Genomic DNA, 18,281 nt, shown 5'->3' with positions numbered 1-18,281 from the left:
GACGCGCTGGACACATGCCCTGGACACATGCCCTGGTGGTTAATGCTGCTGCTGGTTATTCGCAGAAAAGATTAAAGCAGCAGTTAATTTAATCTACATCGCCCCCTCCCTCCCCCCGACGGTTGTCCCCTTTACACGGGAAGGGCTGTGCTTGTGCTGCGGAGCATGTTGAACTCCCTGGGAAGAATTATTTGTGCATTGAACAGTTTCAGCAGTTTCCTTTACCTTCAATTCACTGTATTTATACATAATTATCAGCTCCGGAAAGGCCGTTGTCGGGGAGAGAGGGAGAGTTCTCTTTTTTCCTGTTTTTCCTTTTTTGTTAGTGGATGAGTGAAAGTCGTTTCTCTTTTGTTTCCTACCCCTTCTCTTCCCTATTGTCAATGAGCCCTCTAAAAGAGGGCAGGTGATCGTTTGAGCCTGAAAAAAAAAATACTCGGTGGCGTTGAATCACTGAATTTATTATTTTTGTATTAATTATATATGCACATTTAAATGAAAGTGTTACTATTCCAGACACTATGCATGCCTGCCTTTGCTAGGATATTAATAATAAAACCCAAAGCGAGTTTACTCATACATCTAATTAAAAGGAAGGTAAAAGAAATTCCCCTGTCAAGTAAGAAAAAAACAACACCCAAACCAAAAAAACTGCCAAAGTGCTGTCTCTGGGTAAAGTGAAAGGACATCACAGCTTAGTTTTACCCGGTGCTTCCTTATATATTGATAGCCACAAATAACTACATTTATTTACAGTTGTTTGACTCTCAGTAGTTCTTCTCAGACTGGCTTGGCATTACTATTTCAAAATCAGGTGTCATTGATTCTTGAAATATCTTAAAACAAATGATTGGCTCTTAAAACAATGTAGTTTCAATGACTTAAAATGAGCTCAGTGTCTGTCAGGAGAGAGTGATCATCATTAAGTATCTGTAAAAGAGGGAAGAGCCTACTAATATATAAGCAGGATTGTTGAAATTATTTTATATACACTGTTTTATATCTCTCTGTGTGTATATATATAAAAGGAACAGTGTGAAGAACTTTTACGATGCAGAGCATTTAAATTGCTTTAATGCAATGATCAATTTCCACATTTCAACTTTATTTTTTTTAGCTGATCATAGTTTTTTAAAGGTTTGTAACATCTTGAAGATTTTGAAGGATTCACAAGTCATTTTGAGAATTTCCATTAGCTGTTTACTTCTTTATGCCTTTAATCCTAAAGGTATGTGCAAAATAAAAATCACTTTCCTTTTTGCTAGACTTTCATCCTGAAAGAATAAATGTACTTAGAAGGGTGAATACATTTATTTACATTTCTCTATTTCTTTCTTTATTTGGCTGTGTGATTTTTGGGTTACAGTTTTAAAGATCTGGATAGAAGCTAGCCGATATATATATACACGCATATTCACACATATGTATATATACATTCAGAGGTCAGGCCTAAATTGCTCAGCGCTGAGGAAGATCCTTTTCATAATATGGTCTGGTTATCTACTACTCCCTCCTATTTTGAGGAGGACCCCATTTTGTAATTGGTTCTATGGGAGTGGACTGCTGTGATACACAATTTTATTTATGTCTTATCTAATTGCCGAAGCCAGGTTTGATTTGTGGAGAGCGTACTTTGAAGATGCAGAGTAAGCGCGACTGTCGTCTTGTGGCTTAATAAGACACTTGTCCTTTTAGTGTTGTGCATCACCACAATTTGACCAAACTGAGTGTTGGTGGATTGAACTTTGGTACTTGGAGAGCTTGAAACTGCGTTGGCTGTGTTTTATCTTCCCTCTACTAAAGTGATAGTGTAGGTGAAATCTTCTAGTCAACGGGAACTCTAGCTGTTAATCTCAGTTTTGGGAAAAAAAAAAACCACAAAACACCCCCACCACCCCGCCCCCCCCATGTAGGCAGCTCCAGGAGCAGTAGTTGGATCTTGCTTCCACTTTTGAAACTTTACATGCCATGCTGCATAGTAGCTGAGTATTTAGCTGAAGAGTGCTCTCGGTGCTGTTGTACTGGCTTGTTGTAAAAAGCAAACTAAGGCAGCTTCGCTGTCTGTAATTATTATTCAAATACCATGTAATTATTCTTTTTTTCCCTGATTTCTTAATTTGTTTTTTAGGCACTGAGTTTGTGCAGTGAAGCTTGCAAGACAGTAATATTTCACGTTCCTTCTGCACTAGAGGCTGACACGTTAGTTGGCAGAGGTGAGAAACTGCGAGATGCTGATCTTAACGATACATTGGGCCTTTGCTGGAGATGCTGTTCACAGTGAAGGAGACTCTTGGTTTTTTGTTTGTTTTTTTTAATGGGATGAATGGATGACTGGACAGCCAGTTAAACAGCTGTATCAGCCTTTTTATGAAGGATACGCCCTGTGCTTGTTATGGATTTGAACACTGGCTCCATGGATTCATTTGACTTTTGTGTAAACAGCTATTGTCACCTTACAGTATTTATTTTAAAACTAGAATGGCAGAGTTTCATGTTTTCAGAATTTGGACTCTAGGGCTCAGTATTTCAATAAGTGGCTTGGTATTCCAAAATCCACTCATAACCCACAGAGTCATGGGAAGAAGGCGGTAAGTCGTTTGGATAATGGAGGAGAAAAAAAGAAGACAAAACCCACACAACCAAGCACCCAGAAGCTGCTGCTCTGTGAAACATGGATGTGGCCGCTCAGCAGTGCTGGGGCGTTCAGGGCACACAAAGGGCTGTGTTGCAGTGGTGTCTTGCATGTGCATTTGGTTGGGAAAGGGCTCCTGTCTGACTGGATGGTGTGTCTGTGTTTAGGGCAGTGTGCAGGTGCCTGAGAGGAAGAGGGGAGACCAGAAAACACCCCACTCTTTTTGTCAGACCAGTCTTTGAAAGGCAGCTTTTAAAGGTGTGGCATAGGAGCTGCTGTGTTTGAATTTGAGGCTTCAGAGGTGCCCTGTGTGAGTCCTAGAACAAGAGGCATACACTCCAAATCCACAATCCTAGTCCATGTCCTGTTTCAGAGGTGCCCTGTGTGAGTCCTAGAACAACAGAGGCATACACTCCAAATCCGCAATCCTAGTCCATGTCCTGCAGAAGGAACAAATAAAGTGGATTGGTAGTTCATCACAATACACGGACTCAGAGAACCTAGCTTTAAAAATGAAAGTTCATTGAGCTCACTGCTAATTTTAAAATGAAAACGATCACTACTGTTTTTAAGGATTTAGCATGTTCTCAGAGACTTTAGCATTCCTCTGTAAATAAACTTTATATGTATGTATAAAAACAATGCTATTGCAGTGCTATAAAAGAAATGACATAACATAGAACTTTAACTTTTTTTTCCCCAAACATTTAACAAAACCTTTATAGCTTGAATGACATTACTTAAACATTTATTGGGAAAGGGTAATATATTTCTCCTTGATGCAGCAACCATACCGTGACAATAAAATGGGTCAGGATTTTCCTAGTTGTTGTAAGGTTTTTTTAATGTTTCTGACTTACGCGGTGTATGCAAGAGACTGTAAAGAAAAAAATCGACAAAGCCGTGGCTAACTGATCATGATGCTGATTCACATAACCATCAGGAACAAAATCTCCAGTCTGGTGTTTTTGGAAATGCAGTGCTGTAATGTGCAGCAATATGGGACATCTTTAGGTGAAGCAGTGATATTCTCTTCAGTACCAAATTTTCATTTTGCAGATTGACAGGGGATGAGAGTCACTTGCTGTGGTGCTATAGAAAGTCTAGGAAATGTTTAAGTGAGCAGTGGAAAGAGACACTTAAGAAGAGGAAGGAAGAAATCATGTCGTATATAAAATTATGCTTCCCATCTGCTCTTGCATTCCTGAAAGAGAAATGAAACTTATTGATAATACCATCCACATGCATGGGTTGAAATTCTGAATCTGCTCTGGGAATTTCGCAGCCAGCTGTCATAGAGGAAGGTCCCGTCCACTATGGTATCACTGAAGGGGTATGAAGAGTTTTCAGTTTGAGGATGGGACACTGACACCTATGGTACTCTGCAAAGGTCATTTGTCTAGAGTTAGGTCTCTGGCCTTCACCCTTTTCAGGGTGCCAGATTGTTCTTGCTTAGTGCTGTGGCTCTGCTGCAGTTCATTATGATTATCCCCGTTTTGCTTTTTCTCCAGCTGTAGTGCTGAATTACTCCCTGATGAACCAAGTTTATTGAAGTTAAAGTTTATTTTACACAAGTGTTAGGAAATGCAGTAAAAAACACCTGAGAAGTATGCCGAACTTACCTGCTGCTTCCTAGGAACTACATGGGATTCCATCACGTACTTATTAAAAAATTGCCAATGGTTTGTTCTAGAGTTAGGCTACCTCATAATGTAAAGGCCTTTGTCCTCCCAGGACTGCTAAATCACATACCAGTCAGTGCTTTCCTCCTGAGGGCAAAACTTCCAAGATGTAATATCTCCATTGGGCATTTGCATTAATTAATCATCTTAACTGATTTTGTGGGGCATGGAGCATAAGGCAAATGTAATAGCTACTCGTCCAAGAATGAGTGTCCACCATGGTTTTTGTATTTAAATGTATTAGGTCACCTCTGATGCTTCAATAATTTTACCAGTGTAATAGTGTGTCGTTGACAGATATCCATGAAGCACCCATGTTCTTTAGGAAACCCTTAGGAACACAGGAGTGGAAATTAATGTAAACTTGGTCAAATCCGAGTGTATAAATGCATTCTAGTTTCTATGTTAGTGATGCTTAAATGGTGAATGACCAAATTCTTGTAGGCTCCGTGACTCAGTAGCAAAAGTTTTAATTAATGAATTTTTTTGTTTGTATTGTGAAGGATGTTACTGTTTCACTGTTTGAGTTACTGTCTGAACGTATTTTTTTTACAGTTGATGTGAGAGAATGTTTTCAGTCTGCAGAGTTTATCAGTTCCAGTGATGAGAACTTCAAAATTCTAGAGGATGGCTCTGTGTACACAACATCTGCAGTTACTTTGTCTGCTGGGAAAAAGACCTTTACCATATCACTTAAAGACATTCAAGAACAAGTTGAAAAGAAAATACATGTTATCTTGATGGAAGAAGAAAAAAAGGTGAGCTTCTAATTTCAGGATATCTTTCTTACTTGAAATAGTTTCATAGATTACAGCTTCATACTGGGTAGGTGTAGCTGAATTTTGGAATTAATCAGGCAAAGCACTCTGGTGTAGAGTGCATTTTTATTTAGCAGTTGTTGATTACTGTGTCGGCAGGCTTCCTTTCTAAAATGGGAGATGCTCGCAAGATTCTTGACGTTCCTGATTAAGCTCCTTAAAAGCCATGTTGGGGGAATTAAAGCAGATTTTATTTGTGCAAAGTATTAGAATAAATGAAAAAACTTTTGGAATACAATCACAAGTATAATCTAATCATAAATTAAGATCTTGGAAAAACATGATCAGTGGGAAAACTGGAATGGAAGGAAAAGAGCTGGAAACATAGGGCAGTAGTTAAGCAAAAATATGCACAGTTAAGAGTATATGGATATATTCTTACTTGTCTTTTTATCTTCTAGACCGAGACACAGAAGACCAGACATGCTAGAGATACAATTCTCAAGCGAACCAAAAGAAGGTGGGCCCCTATTCCATCTCATGTTCTAGAGAACTCACTGGGACCTTTTCCACTGCAAATTCAGCAGGTATATTTTACGTGGGCCCAAGTTTTATGACACAAGCTGGTTTTATATGTGACTTTTACAGTAGAATAAGAACAAAAGTGAGCTCTATTGTGTTCCCTACTGATACCATTTCTGCTGCTGTTCTAGTCTTGTTCTGTCCTGTTCATTGTGTATCTTGTTATCCTGTAGCTTGAATAACTTGGGAGCATAGTTGTTGGGATGAACTGGAAATGTGCAAAAGCTGCAAAAAGGAGAGAGGGATACTATCAGAAGAGAGCTCTTTGGCCTAGAAATCAGTGAAGTGTGTAATTAAAAAAAAAAAAAAAACAACAACAAACCAACCAAAACAACAAACAAACCCCCACAAAATATTGCCTAGCAAAAAGTTTTGTAGACACGGAGTGGGGAACTTACCTGCATGTCTACATTCTTTCTGGAGCTTAAGTTGTATACCTGCAGCACTGAAGACTGAGTATGGCCTGTATTATTAGGAAAAGTACTTACTGTAAGAAAACAAGTAGGCGTAAAAGAGAAGTGGAAGGACGAAAGTTATCATAGATCCATCTAGCCTTCAGTAGATTACAGAGTGGCTGGTAGCAGATGTGTAGAGACAAGTGTAATAACAGAGTCTGTGCAGAACAATCATTCTACTAATCTTACCTTCCTTACATCTGAAGATGTTTGGGGAGGAGGGTGTTTATAAATAGATAACTACTGATGTTACCCCTTCGGTGCTTGTAATAAATGCAGAGAGGATATCTGAATTGGCTTATCTCTGAACCGTACCCTAGGTGGTCTGTCTTTCCCTTTTTCTGTCCCTCTTTCTTTCCTTTGTTTTTTTCTTTCTCTAATTGCAAACCACATTCTCAGCGGACACACTGAAATCAAAATGTCTTGATCAGGGACAGAAATAATAATTCATCTGAATGTGCTTGCGTGTGCAGTATTCTAGAAGGATTAGATTTAAAGTTTCTTTTTGTGCAGACTGTCATTTATTTAATTGTTCGATAGCCATAAACATTTCTGAGTTTGAATTAACAACCCCTTCTCATGTACGCACATTATAAAGGAAGGCAGTTCAATGGCAAGCTGTTCTCCTGCTTTGTTAAGGAGCGAGAAGTAAATCAAGTTCTTTTGGGGGTTTTTTGAAGAGTTCCTGCTTACGCTAAATACGATTATGAAAAGGGGGGGGAAATGTATAAGAATGATGCTGCTGTTTTTCCTTGGGCTTAAAAATGAGTTCTTTACAGGTCCAGTCTGACACAGCTCAAAACTACACCATTTATTATTCTGCAAGTGGACCAGGAATTGATCAAGATCCGAAGGGTTTGTTTTACATAGAAAGGGAAACTGGAAATATCTTTGCTACTCGTGCGATAGACCGTGAACAATATCCAAGCTTTCAGGTACAAGCCTAAGTTGTGTAAATCTAATTGAATCTTTCTTTTTCTGTCACACATACATTTGAAAGCTGGGTTGCAGGGGAAACTGGGAGCAGACAAGATCTGCCATCAGCTGCACTCAGAATCTGTTCTGGGTAGTATCTTTGTCGTAGGGATGAAATGAGTGACAAATATATGGCTGGTCATCTAGATCCTGAGAGTGGTTTTGGTTTTCACTGCTTAGGCTCAAATTACAGCATAAAGGTAGTGAGCTATTGGATTTTTATCACTTTTGCGAAGAGTTTGAAGTTATCCCAAAGTTTTTCAGGACAGCTTGAAAAGGTCTGGGGAAAAACAAAATCATGAGAAACTCCAGATGGCTGCGGCTTTCCGAGCCTCCCTTTCTCTAGCTGTGCAGTTTTGGTATTGTGTTAACAAGGTGCACTGCTCTCTCTACTGGCTGAGAAGTGTAAGATGACAGTAGAAACAAACAGCTTCTAAAGAGGTAATTTGCAGTACCCGTTGCTGCATTTTATTAGCTTAGATTGTAATGGGCAAATAATTTGGCTACAGTTCTTGATTTTATTCTAAATAGCAGTATTTACATCTAAATTTCTGGTAAGGTTGAGATTGCCTCTTAGACACCTGGAGGGAAAAAATGTGTTCAAGAGACTTGGAAACAAATGTTTGACAGAGGTGGATGGAAAAAAAAAAAGAAAATATTCAATTACTTGCAGTGCAAAGCATGGAAAAGAGAGAGATTGGAAAGCATTTAAAGGTTTCATGTTGCTGTGATAGCAGCCACTTCCCCTTGCCTGTGGCTGAAGAGCCTGGTCTGGAGAAGTGTATGCTTGGCGTGCTGTGTTTCGTTTTACTGACCCCTCCATTGAACTAGAAATGTAATAATACTTCGTGTTGCTTAAGCATGAAGCGAATTTATATCTTACAGCGAATTTATAAGCGAATCATATAAGCGAATTTATGTCTTACAGATCATTTGCTTTGCAACCACTCCAGATGGTTATTCACCAGAGGTACCACTTGTGCATACAATCAGGGTAGAGGATGATAATGATAATGCTCCATATTTTACACAGGATGTTTTTCAGTTTTCTGTCCCTGAAAATTCCAAACCTGGTAAGAATTGTTCTAAATCAGTAAACACAGTTACTACTTCTCAGCTCAGTTATGTTCCACTGTGACTCGGTGTAATCCTGCCTTTTAAGCAATTTCAGTGGGAGTATTTCTTTACGGCAAAGGCTGAGTTTGCAAAGATCAGCTCAAGATTCCTTAATGATTAGGAATTCCAAAATGCCATCTCAATTACAGTGAAAAGTATTGTTCAAGAAAGAACTTTTTAAAAACCGAGATGATTCAATTACACCTAAAAAGGTGTAAGAACTTCAGAACATTGTTATTTTCATTTTATCCAAAATACGTGTTTCCATGAAGAGTTTTGATTGACATAACAGTAGTTTTTAAGAGATTAGTGTCCTAAACATCTTAATTGGTGATGTTCTAAGCTGTAAAATGCCTTTGGTTAAACTTACAGTGTTTGTCTGAGCTGATGGACTAAGGTAGGACTTTTCCTGGGAGAGGGAATACCTTTCCCTTCACCCCAAAACACTAGCTGCATTTCGTTTTCTGAGCTGCTTTACTTCTTACTGGGTGAGCTACTGATTTTGAAGTTCCAAAACCTCTTGGGCTATAGGGATGGAATACAGGGGTGCTCACTGTGAGGCACTACTGCACTTTGAACCGCGTTGGAAGGCACCAAACCTCTCCCTCCATCCCCCCAGCAACTTCTCTTCAGCTGCGTTGGGGATGCTCAGTTAGAAGTCACTGTCAGAAACACTCTTTGAAATCTAGACTTTTAGTATTTCTTTTGATTATTCTTTCGGACAGCTGCAATAATTACAACTTTGTCTAAAATGAAAAGTAGCTAGAGGATTAAAATAGAGAATTTTACACTATTACTGTGTTTTTACTAGTATTTACTGTGTTTTTAATATTATTTTAGTTTAGAGCTAAATGACCAAATAGCTGTTTTCGTGTACGCAAAATAGAAACACCTGTTTAAATAATTTTTTATTTACAGATTTTGCTGGAGCTAAAAATTGCTGTATTGTGTTCACAGGTGTAGTTGTTGGAAGACTGACTGCAGAAGACAGAGATGAGCCTTATACTCTTCATACTACTTTGAAATACCGCATTGTGTCACAAACGCCACCAATAACCCCAGCATTTTCTTTACATGGTGACACAGGTGTCATTTCTGTATTATTACCGCAGCTGGACAGAGAGGTGATCTTTTCTGAAGCGTCTTTAGCTGTTATGTAGTGCACACAGATAGCTTCTAAACTGTGACTTGTTGGCATAGACATCACGAGATAAACCATGTCTCTTACCATGTCTCTTACCCCTTTTTTGTTTCGCTTTTTAAGGAGCGTCCAAAGCTTTTCAGAGACATGTAATTGGTCCAAAGAGTTTCTGCATAAATCTACCATATTCTAGCTAATATCTACTCTCCTGTTTGAACTATGGATCAAAAATCCTATAGATTTTTATTCTTTGTTCATGAATCTGATGAGCCACTCTTTCTTTCTAATCAAGCTCCATTTGAGGTGCTTCTTGCTTTACAGAGAAGATGAACCAACTTTTCTGGAAGTAGTCAGTCATCCTATACTTAACAGAAATATGTCCAGTATCTGAAACCCGATAGTAATATAACATTTTCTAAAGTTAAAGCAAACCATTTATTCCTAACAGCTAGCTTTTAAGTAAATAAGATACAGGAGGTTTTAGTTTTATTTTATTTGGATTATTTTTTGGATAAAATGTCATGTGAGAGATTGTTTACGCTAGAAAAACTGACAGGCATATGTAATTCAAAATAATACTTCTGGCATAAGACATTCTAGGACGAAAGCCCGCTGCTACAGGCACATCTTTTTTTGAGGATAAGAAAGGTCATATTCTGACATACGTTGCGTTGTGGCTGAACATCCATGTTAGCAGTGTGTGTACAGAATTGTGCCCTTGCAGGAAAACTGCTCACCTTTTTAGCAAGAGAAAATGCAGCAGCTCCTGAGCATCACCGTCACTACTAAAGAAGTAATCACAGTGACTGCTGAGGAGAGGAAAGATTGAAAAGTTAGTCCACTGCCTATCTTTTAAGGATAAACTTAGGAAGTGGAACAGGAGTTTTCTTTCTTCCATCTGAGAAACTTAATGCTACTTCCAGGCATTCAGAACTGGAGTTCCTCTCTTGGTTTACAAACTCCTCATTTTTTGCCCAGTGCCCCCTGGTTCCCCTTCCCTGGGTTGTTCAGGTACTAGTAAGGCTGAAAAAAGCCTTCTGCTGGGGTGCCTCCAGGCCTGGGAACTGAGAAGGGCACTGAGTCCTTCCATGCCAGACCTCTCCAAATGGCAGACATTGCTTTGTCATGTGTAGCCCAAGGAAAGGTTGATGGTCGTTTCTGGTCATCCTCACTGAAATAGAGACATGCACTGAAACAGCTGGAAACCTGAGGGAGTGCTCTGCTGCTCCAAGGAGAATGGGTAGCAGCGGAAAGTGCATCATTTGTATGTTCCAGAACTTCAGGTACTGGAAAATAATGCTGACGTTGTGCTCACTGAAATAGAGACATGCACTGAAACAGCTGGAAACCTGAGGGAGTGCTCTGCTGCTCCAAGGAGAACGGGCGTAGGTAGCAGCGGAAAGTGCATCATTTGTATGTTCCAGAACTTCAGGTACTGGAAAATAATGCTGACGTTGTGAGAAGCTTTAAGTATAGCATACTGCTGAACTCAGTGCTCCTTAGACACTGAAAAATCTTGTTTTCCTTTTGGAACTATAGTGGAAAATCCCCAAAGCTAATTGCCTCCTTTTGGAGCACTGAATTTGGAGCAGAGCTGAGGGGTGGGATTAAAGTACTTAGTGTAGTTGTGTAATTAGAAAAGTATGTCAAATGTCTGTATGCTTTTATTTATCTTTTCAGCTGGTACCCCAATACACTTTGTTAGTTGAAGTGAGAGATATGGCAGGTCAGCCGTTTGGTTTGTGCACTACAGGAACAGCTGTCATTAGAATTGAAGATGTGAATGACAACGCACCAACCTTTAAACAGCTACAAGTAAGTCTTCATAAATGAAATGTCTCTAAAAAGATTAAAAAAAAGACTGTTTTTGTCTCCTTTCTGATTTCCTGATGGGCAGTCCCTCAAATATGAAGCCTAATGCCCTGGGACAGTTAATGCCAATACAGATATTTGAGAATGCCCTGCTGGTTGTTGTGCTGTTTGCTAATTAGACTTCCTGGTGTATTAGTTGTTTTGAGTCTTTTGCCTTATGTCCATTGAGCGAAAGCTGGCATGACTCATTCATCTCTGCTTCTGCTGCAGTGCAGAGTCTTGGAAATCCCTTAATTTAACCATTTTTGGGGAGGGGCCAGATTCATTTCCAAGCATCAGCATGACCTCATTACCATTGGACCAGCTTTTGGCTGCTCTGTGTTGTGTAAGAAAATGTTAGTGTCAGTGAAGTAGGTACAAGGATTTTCACTGAGATTTTGTATGCTTTTGTAACTTCCTTTCTTCCACAGAAGTATTATTTAAACCACTTCTTGTTCACCAATAGCTACAACTCAGCCTTCAGTCTTTGCTTATTGCAGCCATCTGTATTATTCAGGACAGAGTATGTTTCAATAATCATGTATACAGCTCAAATAACACAGGAGATTCTGTGATACGAAATTTATGAAAAATAATTCATTATCCATGAGGAACACACATACCTCATCCTTTCCACTCATTGCTGTAGAATGTCATCAGGAATATTAATGCAGAACCATTCTTATCTGTGCTTCTTGAGCTTGTACAGAATAATAGAGCTCTTAAGGAAGATTAAAAAAATAAAAAAAATCCTTTCATCTTTTGCCATCCAAGTAGAGACGTACTTCACCCTTCTTGGCTTTTCATCAAGTTCATGTGGTTTGTTTATATATATATTTTTAACTTACCCCAATGCCTTTTCTATTGCTTACCTTTCTTATATTTTGTGCCAATTAGCATCTATAACTGATGTAACTGAGGAGGACTGTGCTAATTTACCTTTCCTGGAAGAAGAACTCCAGACTTATGTCAGTGATAGTTTGAGCATATGAAGGAGCTGAGATTTGGAGTGTGCTGGCAGGAGAGGTTTACTGTTTCATTAGGGTGTAAGGGTGGATTGGGGGAAATAGGCTAATGCTTGAAAACAAAAGAAATCATTACTTGAATTTAAGTAACCTTATTTAAATACAGTGTTCTTCAGTCCTGCATTGTGGAACAGTATTTTCTGATTAATTTTTTTTTTTGGATACTCCAAGTATGAAACGAGAGTGGAAGAAAACAGAGTGAATGTAGAAATACTGAGAGTCTCTATTGTTGATCTTGATGAACCGAGTTCGCCTGGCTCAATAGCGGTGTATGAAATTATAAAAGGAAATGATGATCGGTCCTTCGAAATTACGACAGACAGAAACACGAATGAAGGAGTACTCTGTGTTGTTAAGGTAAGTAAAAGAGGAACTGCTAGAAGAATGTCACTGTGGCTTCAGGTGCTGCTTTTATAACCAGTAACCTAGAACTCATTTTTATTCAAAGAATGCCTGTAACTATCAGGCAAATCATGTTCTCTTCCCAAGCTGAACCCTGTTCTAGAGCAGACTGCATAATGCACTGCAGATGACGCTCGACTGTGGTACGTAACCTACAAAACTCCTCTTCCAGACCACTTCTCGGTTTTGTCTATGCAGAATTGAAGGAGTTCATTTTGGATTGCAGTTCTGGAAGAGCTTGATGCTTTTGCTTGGAGTTGTGTAGACTTAGGGATGTAACTGAGGAATGGCTGTAACAGAGGAACGTGGCAAAGGAGGAGAGGGGTGAGACTCCAGTCTTGTTCTCTCTGGTAGCTGATTAAACTTACTAACTCAGCATAAAACTCTCCAAGAGTTATTTTGCAGGGTAGTATGTAACTGAGGAATAGCTGGTTTTTTAACAGAAAGAGGAATGTGGCAAAGGAGGAGAGGGATGAGACTCCAGTCTTGTTCTCTCTGGTAGCTGATTAAACTTACTAACTCAGCATAAAACTCTCCAAGAGTTATTTTGCAGGGTAGTGTTCAGGTTTGGTTTTCTGGGGTGCGAGGGAGTCCACATACACATAAATGTCAATGGGTTAGGTTAGTTTTTTGCTATACCCAGTACTTCGGAAATCTGAGGACTACTGTACCTGAACTCCAGCATGTCCCTTTGCCTCTTTATGTCTCTCTTAAATTATCTGTTAAAACTGCAATAACAGGTAAGTTCTAAGAAGCAGAGAAGATTAATATTAAAATTTGAAGATGTAAATCGTAAGGGGTAGAGATGCCAGTTAAATTTGTCTTTTTTGTTTGTGTTTTGTTGCTGCTCATCATTAGAGCTTTTTCTAAAGCTGTGTCCCTGGTATATGCATCCAGTTGAAATTTCTTATATTTAGTGTAATGTTATAGTAGACTAGGAAGTATTATGACTTTGGGATATAAATAGCTCTGTTAAAGGCATGCGATGACCTTGGAGAAGTTGTCTGAAGAATAAGTGGTAGATACTTGCTGATCAACCCCACAAGTTCAGACATACTTGCAGTGGGTGAAGTCTTACTAAGAAATAAATGCAGGCGCTAGCAAGAAGTGTGATTGACTTGTGCTGGAAAGAAGATGTATGTAACCTAAAATAATGACCAACAAGATATGGGAGGAGAAAAATCTCCCCCCACATTTAATTCTTATCTCAGCTCTATTAGTAATTGCCCATCAGAGTATTCCATCTAAAATTTTGCAGTGGTGCTGCTTACCTTATTGGAGGTAGTTCCCCAGGTTCTTTTCTTTGATGAACTTAGAACTTAACTTTTTTTAAATCATATCTCTTTACTGTGTCTCAAGCTGAATATTCCAGAAGGATATCTGACTACTTTTGTAAATAAATGTGGTACAGTTCTATCTATTTAATAATTGGGCAGTGAAAACAATATCAAGTTTTATACTGGTTTTAGAAAAAAAACTAACATCCCACCTTTGTTACAGGGACTGGACTATGAAAGCGCCAAGCAAAGGGTCCTTGTGATAGCAGTCAACAACGAGGCACCCTACATGCTGGCACCCCACTCACAACAACTCTCCCAGAGCACCAGCTCTGTGACAGTGCACGTTCTGGACGTAGATGAGGGTCCGGTGTTCAAACCCTGTCTGTTACGCCTAGACGTTAAAGAATGCGAGGACATTGGGACGGCTATTGGGAGATACGTAGCAGAAGATCCAGAAACTGGAAATAGTGAAGGCATAAGGTACAAAACAATGCTACTTTATTTGGAGTGCAGTGCGGGATGGACAGGATACGGGAAGGGGGAAGTAGTTGTTGATGCTCTGTGTGTGTGTATGAATACGTGTGTCTATGTATGTACATGTACATATATGTGAGTGTATATACTCAAGATATTTAGCTCACCAAAACAATTATTCCTGACAGCTACCGGATACCGCCTGGCCAATGTAATTGGATCAGCATAGATGAAAGATCAGGTGAAGTCAGAACCATTAAAGTCCTGGACCGAGAAGTAGGAGAAATGAGACGGGGTCAATGCAATATCACAGTCCTCGCGATAGACAGAAGTGAGTCCTGAATGTTGTTAGTATTCTTCGTGGTCTGTAACAGATGTTTACATGCAAATTCAACGTGGAGACAGCTGTACTGGTTCAGCCCAGAGGCCCACCTCGTCCGTAGTCTTGTCTTTGGGATATAGCTCTGTCAAACACTTAGGGAAAACTATACAGCAGGGAAAGCATTTAAGAAATTGGGGCACATACTCAGTGTTTACAAAGTGATCTGCTCCCATTTAAAGTACTTTTTAGTTTAACTGGAGAGATTTTCCTGTCGATTGTATTCCCTTTATTTTCTGACTCTTTTTTTTTTTTTTAGTGATAGCACCTGGCAGCCGTGAAGTTAACAACAGAGGAAGTAGAGAGAGGGAGCTTTCTGAAATACAGTTGTTGACCTTGCAAGTCTTACTGTTTCCTCTTCTGTTTGTCTTCTTGGTGTCTTGCTTTTGAAAACCCTTGATTTAAAAGGACCTCTGAGAATAGCTGTATTCATTGCTGGGTGTTACTGCGCTCTTTTTCTCAGTCACGTAGGTTCTGTAACAGTGTTCACTCTGTATTACTCGGGTGACGAGCTGTTACAAATTACAGTGATTGTAAAGGAAGGGTTGCATGCTCAGATTCTCATGCTAAAACAGTTTTTGATTTAATGTTGAGTGATCATCTGTTCTTTCTGATTAATTTGGGTATATGCATTTATTTTAGGAAAAGACAGTTTTGCCTACACATCATCTAGCCAAGAAGACTAAATACACCTTTTGTTTCCCAAATACTAAATGTAGTGAATGGATTATCAAAGAAAAAAATGTTGGTCTTATAGGTCAACGCTTTTAATTCTAAAATATGTATCTTACATTAAAAAGGAAAAATGGACTGCATTTATAAATCCAGTGGCAGGGTTTAGTTTGAGTTCTTAAGTGCTTAAGTATCAGTGGGAGCAGACTTTTGGAAGTTGCTTTACAGCTTAAAAATTCTAACTCTGCCCAAGGCTTGCATATTAAAATTATATGTAAGCAATATGAATTTAAATTGTTTAGAACTTCACTTGCATGTAAAATAAACATGATACCTGCATCTGCAATCAGGTGTCTATAGAGACCGGATGTAATTTCACTGGAATGCATATACAGGCATTGACCATTCCTGTTTTGGAAAAAAATTAATTAGGAGAGCTCGTATGTGTCACTGCTGAATCCTGCTACTTCATGGTGACTCAGAGGGAACAGGACAGAAAGAAGCCTGCTGTTTCTAAAAGCGTTCATGTTCCCAAGGGAAGTGTGGGTAGGGAAAACGTAATTTATTTTCTCCTTCCAGAAGTAAAAAGGCTGGAAACCTTCACTTCCCGCTTTTGGGTCTCAGTCTGACTTTGCCCCTGATTTATTGGCTCTCCCTGCACTCTTCCTTCTGCTAGAACAGTATCTGTCTCCACACAGACACACACTCAACACAATACATTGTCTGCACGTGTACAACATGGAGCTCTGGGAGCTGTTGATCCGTTCTACAAGCAGTCAAGCAGAGAAGCAGCCAAGAGAGAGCGGTGCAAAGTCCCTCCTTTTCCCTAAATCAGCAGCTGCATTCCGCCTTACTTCTAAATGCGGATACTAGAGTTGATGATATTTCATTGAGAAAGTTTGGACTAGAAATAAACACGTAAGTGTTAGAAGTAAGTGCTAAAAGTAGTTATTTGTATTTCACAGATGGCAAGACAGGCACTGGAACAATTCAGGTTTACATCCAGCCTGGGAATAAGAATTTCCCACGAATCCTTCAAACCGACTATATAATGTGCAGAGACAGAAAACCAATCCGCCTTACTGCGCAGGATGATGACGAGTCTCCTTACAGCGCACCCTTCGTGTACCGCATAACTAACCGTGACATGGCTTCCAGGTGGAAGATAACTCGACACAATGGTATGTTACAATTCCCTCCTCCTCTACTTAGCTGTAAGTTGCCAGAGGAGGCTTTACTACCCCTTGTTTGGGTGGACTGTGAGAATAGATGGAGTGAATGTTTGGAATTGGTGTAGTTGGTGGGGCTAACAAGGTAACAGCCCTGATGATCTCTAGCAGTTGCTTAGTTAAACTTGCTGCAGAGGAGGTCAGGAGCATGCCAGAAATGAGGGGAACAGCGAAAGCATTCTTTATCTTAACTGTCCTGGGTTCCGAAGAGCTTGCAGAAGTTAAGGTAGCACTGTTGGCATCACAAAGGCAAGGAGAAGGATATTCCATTCTGCCTTTTAAAGCATAAACAGGAATCTGCCTGCAGCATCCTTGGGTGAGCAGTCAGCTGCTGTTGGAGACTTTGTTCTCCCCCATGATCTTTTCGATCATAAACTGATGTAATGCATTGCATCAACACCTCTGAAAAAGGAAGTATACATTCATAGTTCATCAGGAATTTCAGAGTGAAATGATTAATACTCCAAAGAAAAACAAGCTTTTTAAAGGTTGCTGTCATAGTGGAGAACTGGGAAACTGAAACTTCACCTAAAACTGGTTAGAGGCTGACTAAAAAAAAAATCTGGCAGCTTTTTTTACTTAGTACTGCTCTCAGCTGGCAGAATTTTGGAAAAGCTGAGCTGAGTGAAAGAAAACATTACTATTTCCCTTAATATCTTTATGCTAATTTTTATTATTTCTGTAGACCTGGAAAAGCAAAGTTTGTTAGCAAAGGAATCACTGTTTCATAAAATTTGCTGCTGTAAAAAGTTAAGAGCCAGCAGTGGTTTCCTGGCATGTGCCAGGTGATGGCAACAAGAGCAGCACATACTTTTGCTACTACGTTGTCAAGAATTACCCTGAAAAGGGTCTGATTCTGAAGAAAGGCAAAAGAGGGCAAAGTCTGAGAGCAAAGAGATCAAAGAGTTTCAAGGTTTATATTAGACAAATTAAAAAAAAAAAAAATTAGATATGGTACATGTGGTTTCATATACCTCATAAAACAACCATTATGTACATCAGTGTCTACCTTGTCAATATTTTTTTACAAACAGTTTTACAAATTATTTCTTTCACCCTTTAAAGCACATGGTCGCTAATCATTGCCGCTAAACAGGGCAGCAGACTAAGCGGATTTTACTTCCCACTGGATGTGGCAGTAGAGCTAAAGAGTGGAGGAGGTATGAATGAAGTTTATAATTAATTATCCAATCACACTACCAGAAGTCCTTTTAGTTGTTAGTCTTTACTAGTAAGCCCAAATACTCTCATTTGCTATAACAAACTGAATCAACTTGAGAATTTCAAATCCTGTGTTGTCAGAAGGCAGTATGAGGTGTCCTTTTCCAGTTCTAACACTTAAAAGGTGCTGAAAATATAAATCCTACCAAGGTGTAGTTTTGTGTCAAGACATTTAAGCTAGCTTTAAACTAGCTAATGCGGATCTGGTGGCAGCCTAGCTGTGACAGAAGGGAAGGTGGGGATTACAGTCGCATTTATGATAACAGAGTTTTGGGTATTGTTAACACTAGATCTGTTTTTGTCTTTTTTACAGATAATTCTGCGTACCTTTCACCAAGGAATGATATTCCCTTTGGAACATACACTATTCCTGTCAGCGTGACGGATAACGGCGGAAAGGTAGGAGA

General features: G+C 39.3%; 1 protein-coding gene across 1 annotated transcript in view; it reads left to right on the top strand.

Annotated features, from left to right (window-relative positions):
* Nucleotides 1-2,128: 2,128 nt before the first annotated feature.
* LOC104493579 (desmocollin-2-like) overlaps nt 2,129-18,281 on the top strand; it is a gene marked incomplete at its 5' end in the record, with an annotated part of 20,099 nt that continues 3,946 nt past the window's right edge. Inside the window, 12 exons of the mRNA XM_010136290.1 lie at nt 2,129-2,213; nt 4,870-5,072; nt 5,546-5,659; nt 6,889-7,044; nt 8,013-8,157; nt 9,158-9,324; nt 11,022-11,156; nt 12,389-12,574; nt 14,120-14,379; nt 14,562-14,704; nt 16,390-16,605; nt 18,188-18,273. Of these exons, the coding sequence (XP_010134592.1) occupies nt 2,129-2,213; nt 4,870-5,072; nt 5,546-5,659; nt 6,889-7,044; nt 8,013-8,157; nt 9,158-9,324; nt 11,022-11,156; nt 12,389-12,574; nt 14,120-14,379; nt 14,562-14,704; nt 16,390-16,605; nt 18,188-18,273 (1,896 nt within the window). The remainder of the gene's footprint in view (nt 2,214-4,869; nt 5,073-5,545; nt 5,660-6,888; nt 7,045-8,012; nt 8,158-9,157; nt 9,325-11,021; nt 11,157-12,388; nt 12,575-14,119; nt 14,380-14,561; nt 14,705-16,389; nt 16,606-18,187; nt 18,274-18,281) is intronic.

Source organism: Buceros rhinoceros, unplaced genomic scaffold, assembly GCF_000710305.1.
Source record: "Buceros rhinoceros silvestris isolate BGI_N320 unplaced genomic scaffold, ASM71030v1 scaffold5805, whole genome shotgun sequence".
Lineage (NCBI taxonomy): Eukaryota > Metazoa > Chordata > Aves > Bucerotiformes > Bucerotidae > Buceros > Buceros rhinoceros.
This window is presented reverse-complemented; position numbering and strand designations above follow the sequence as displayed.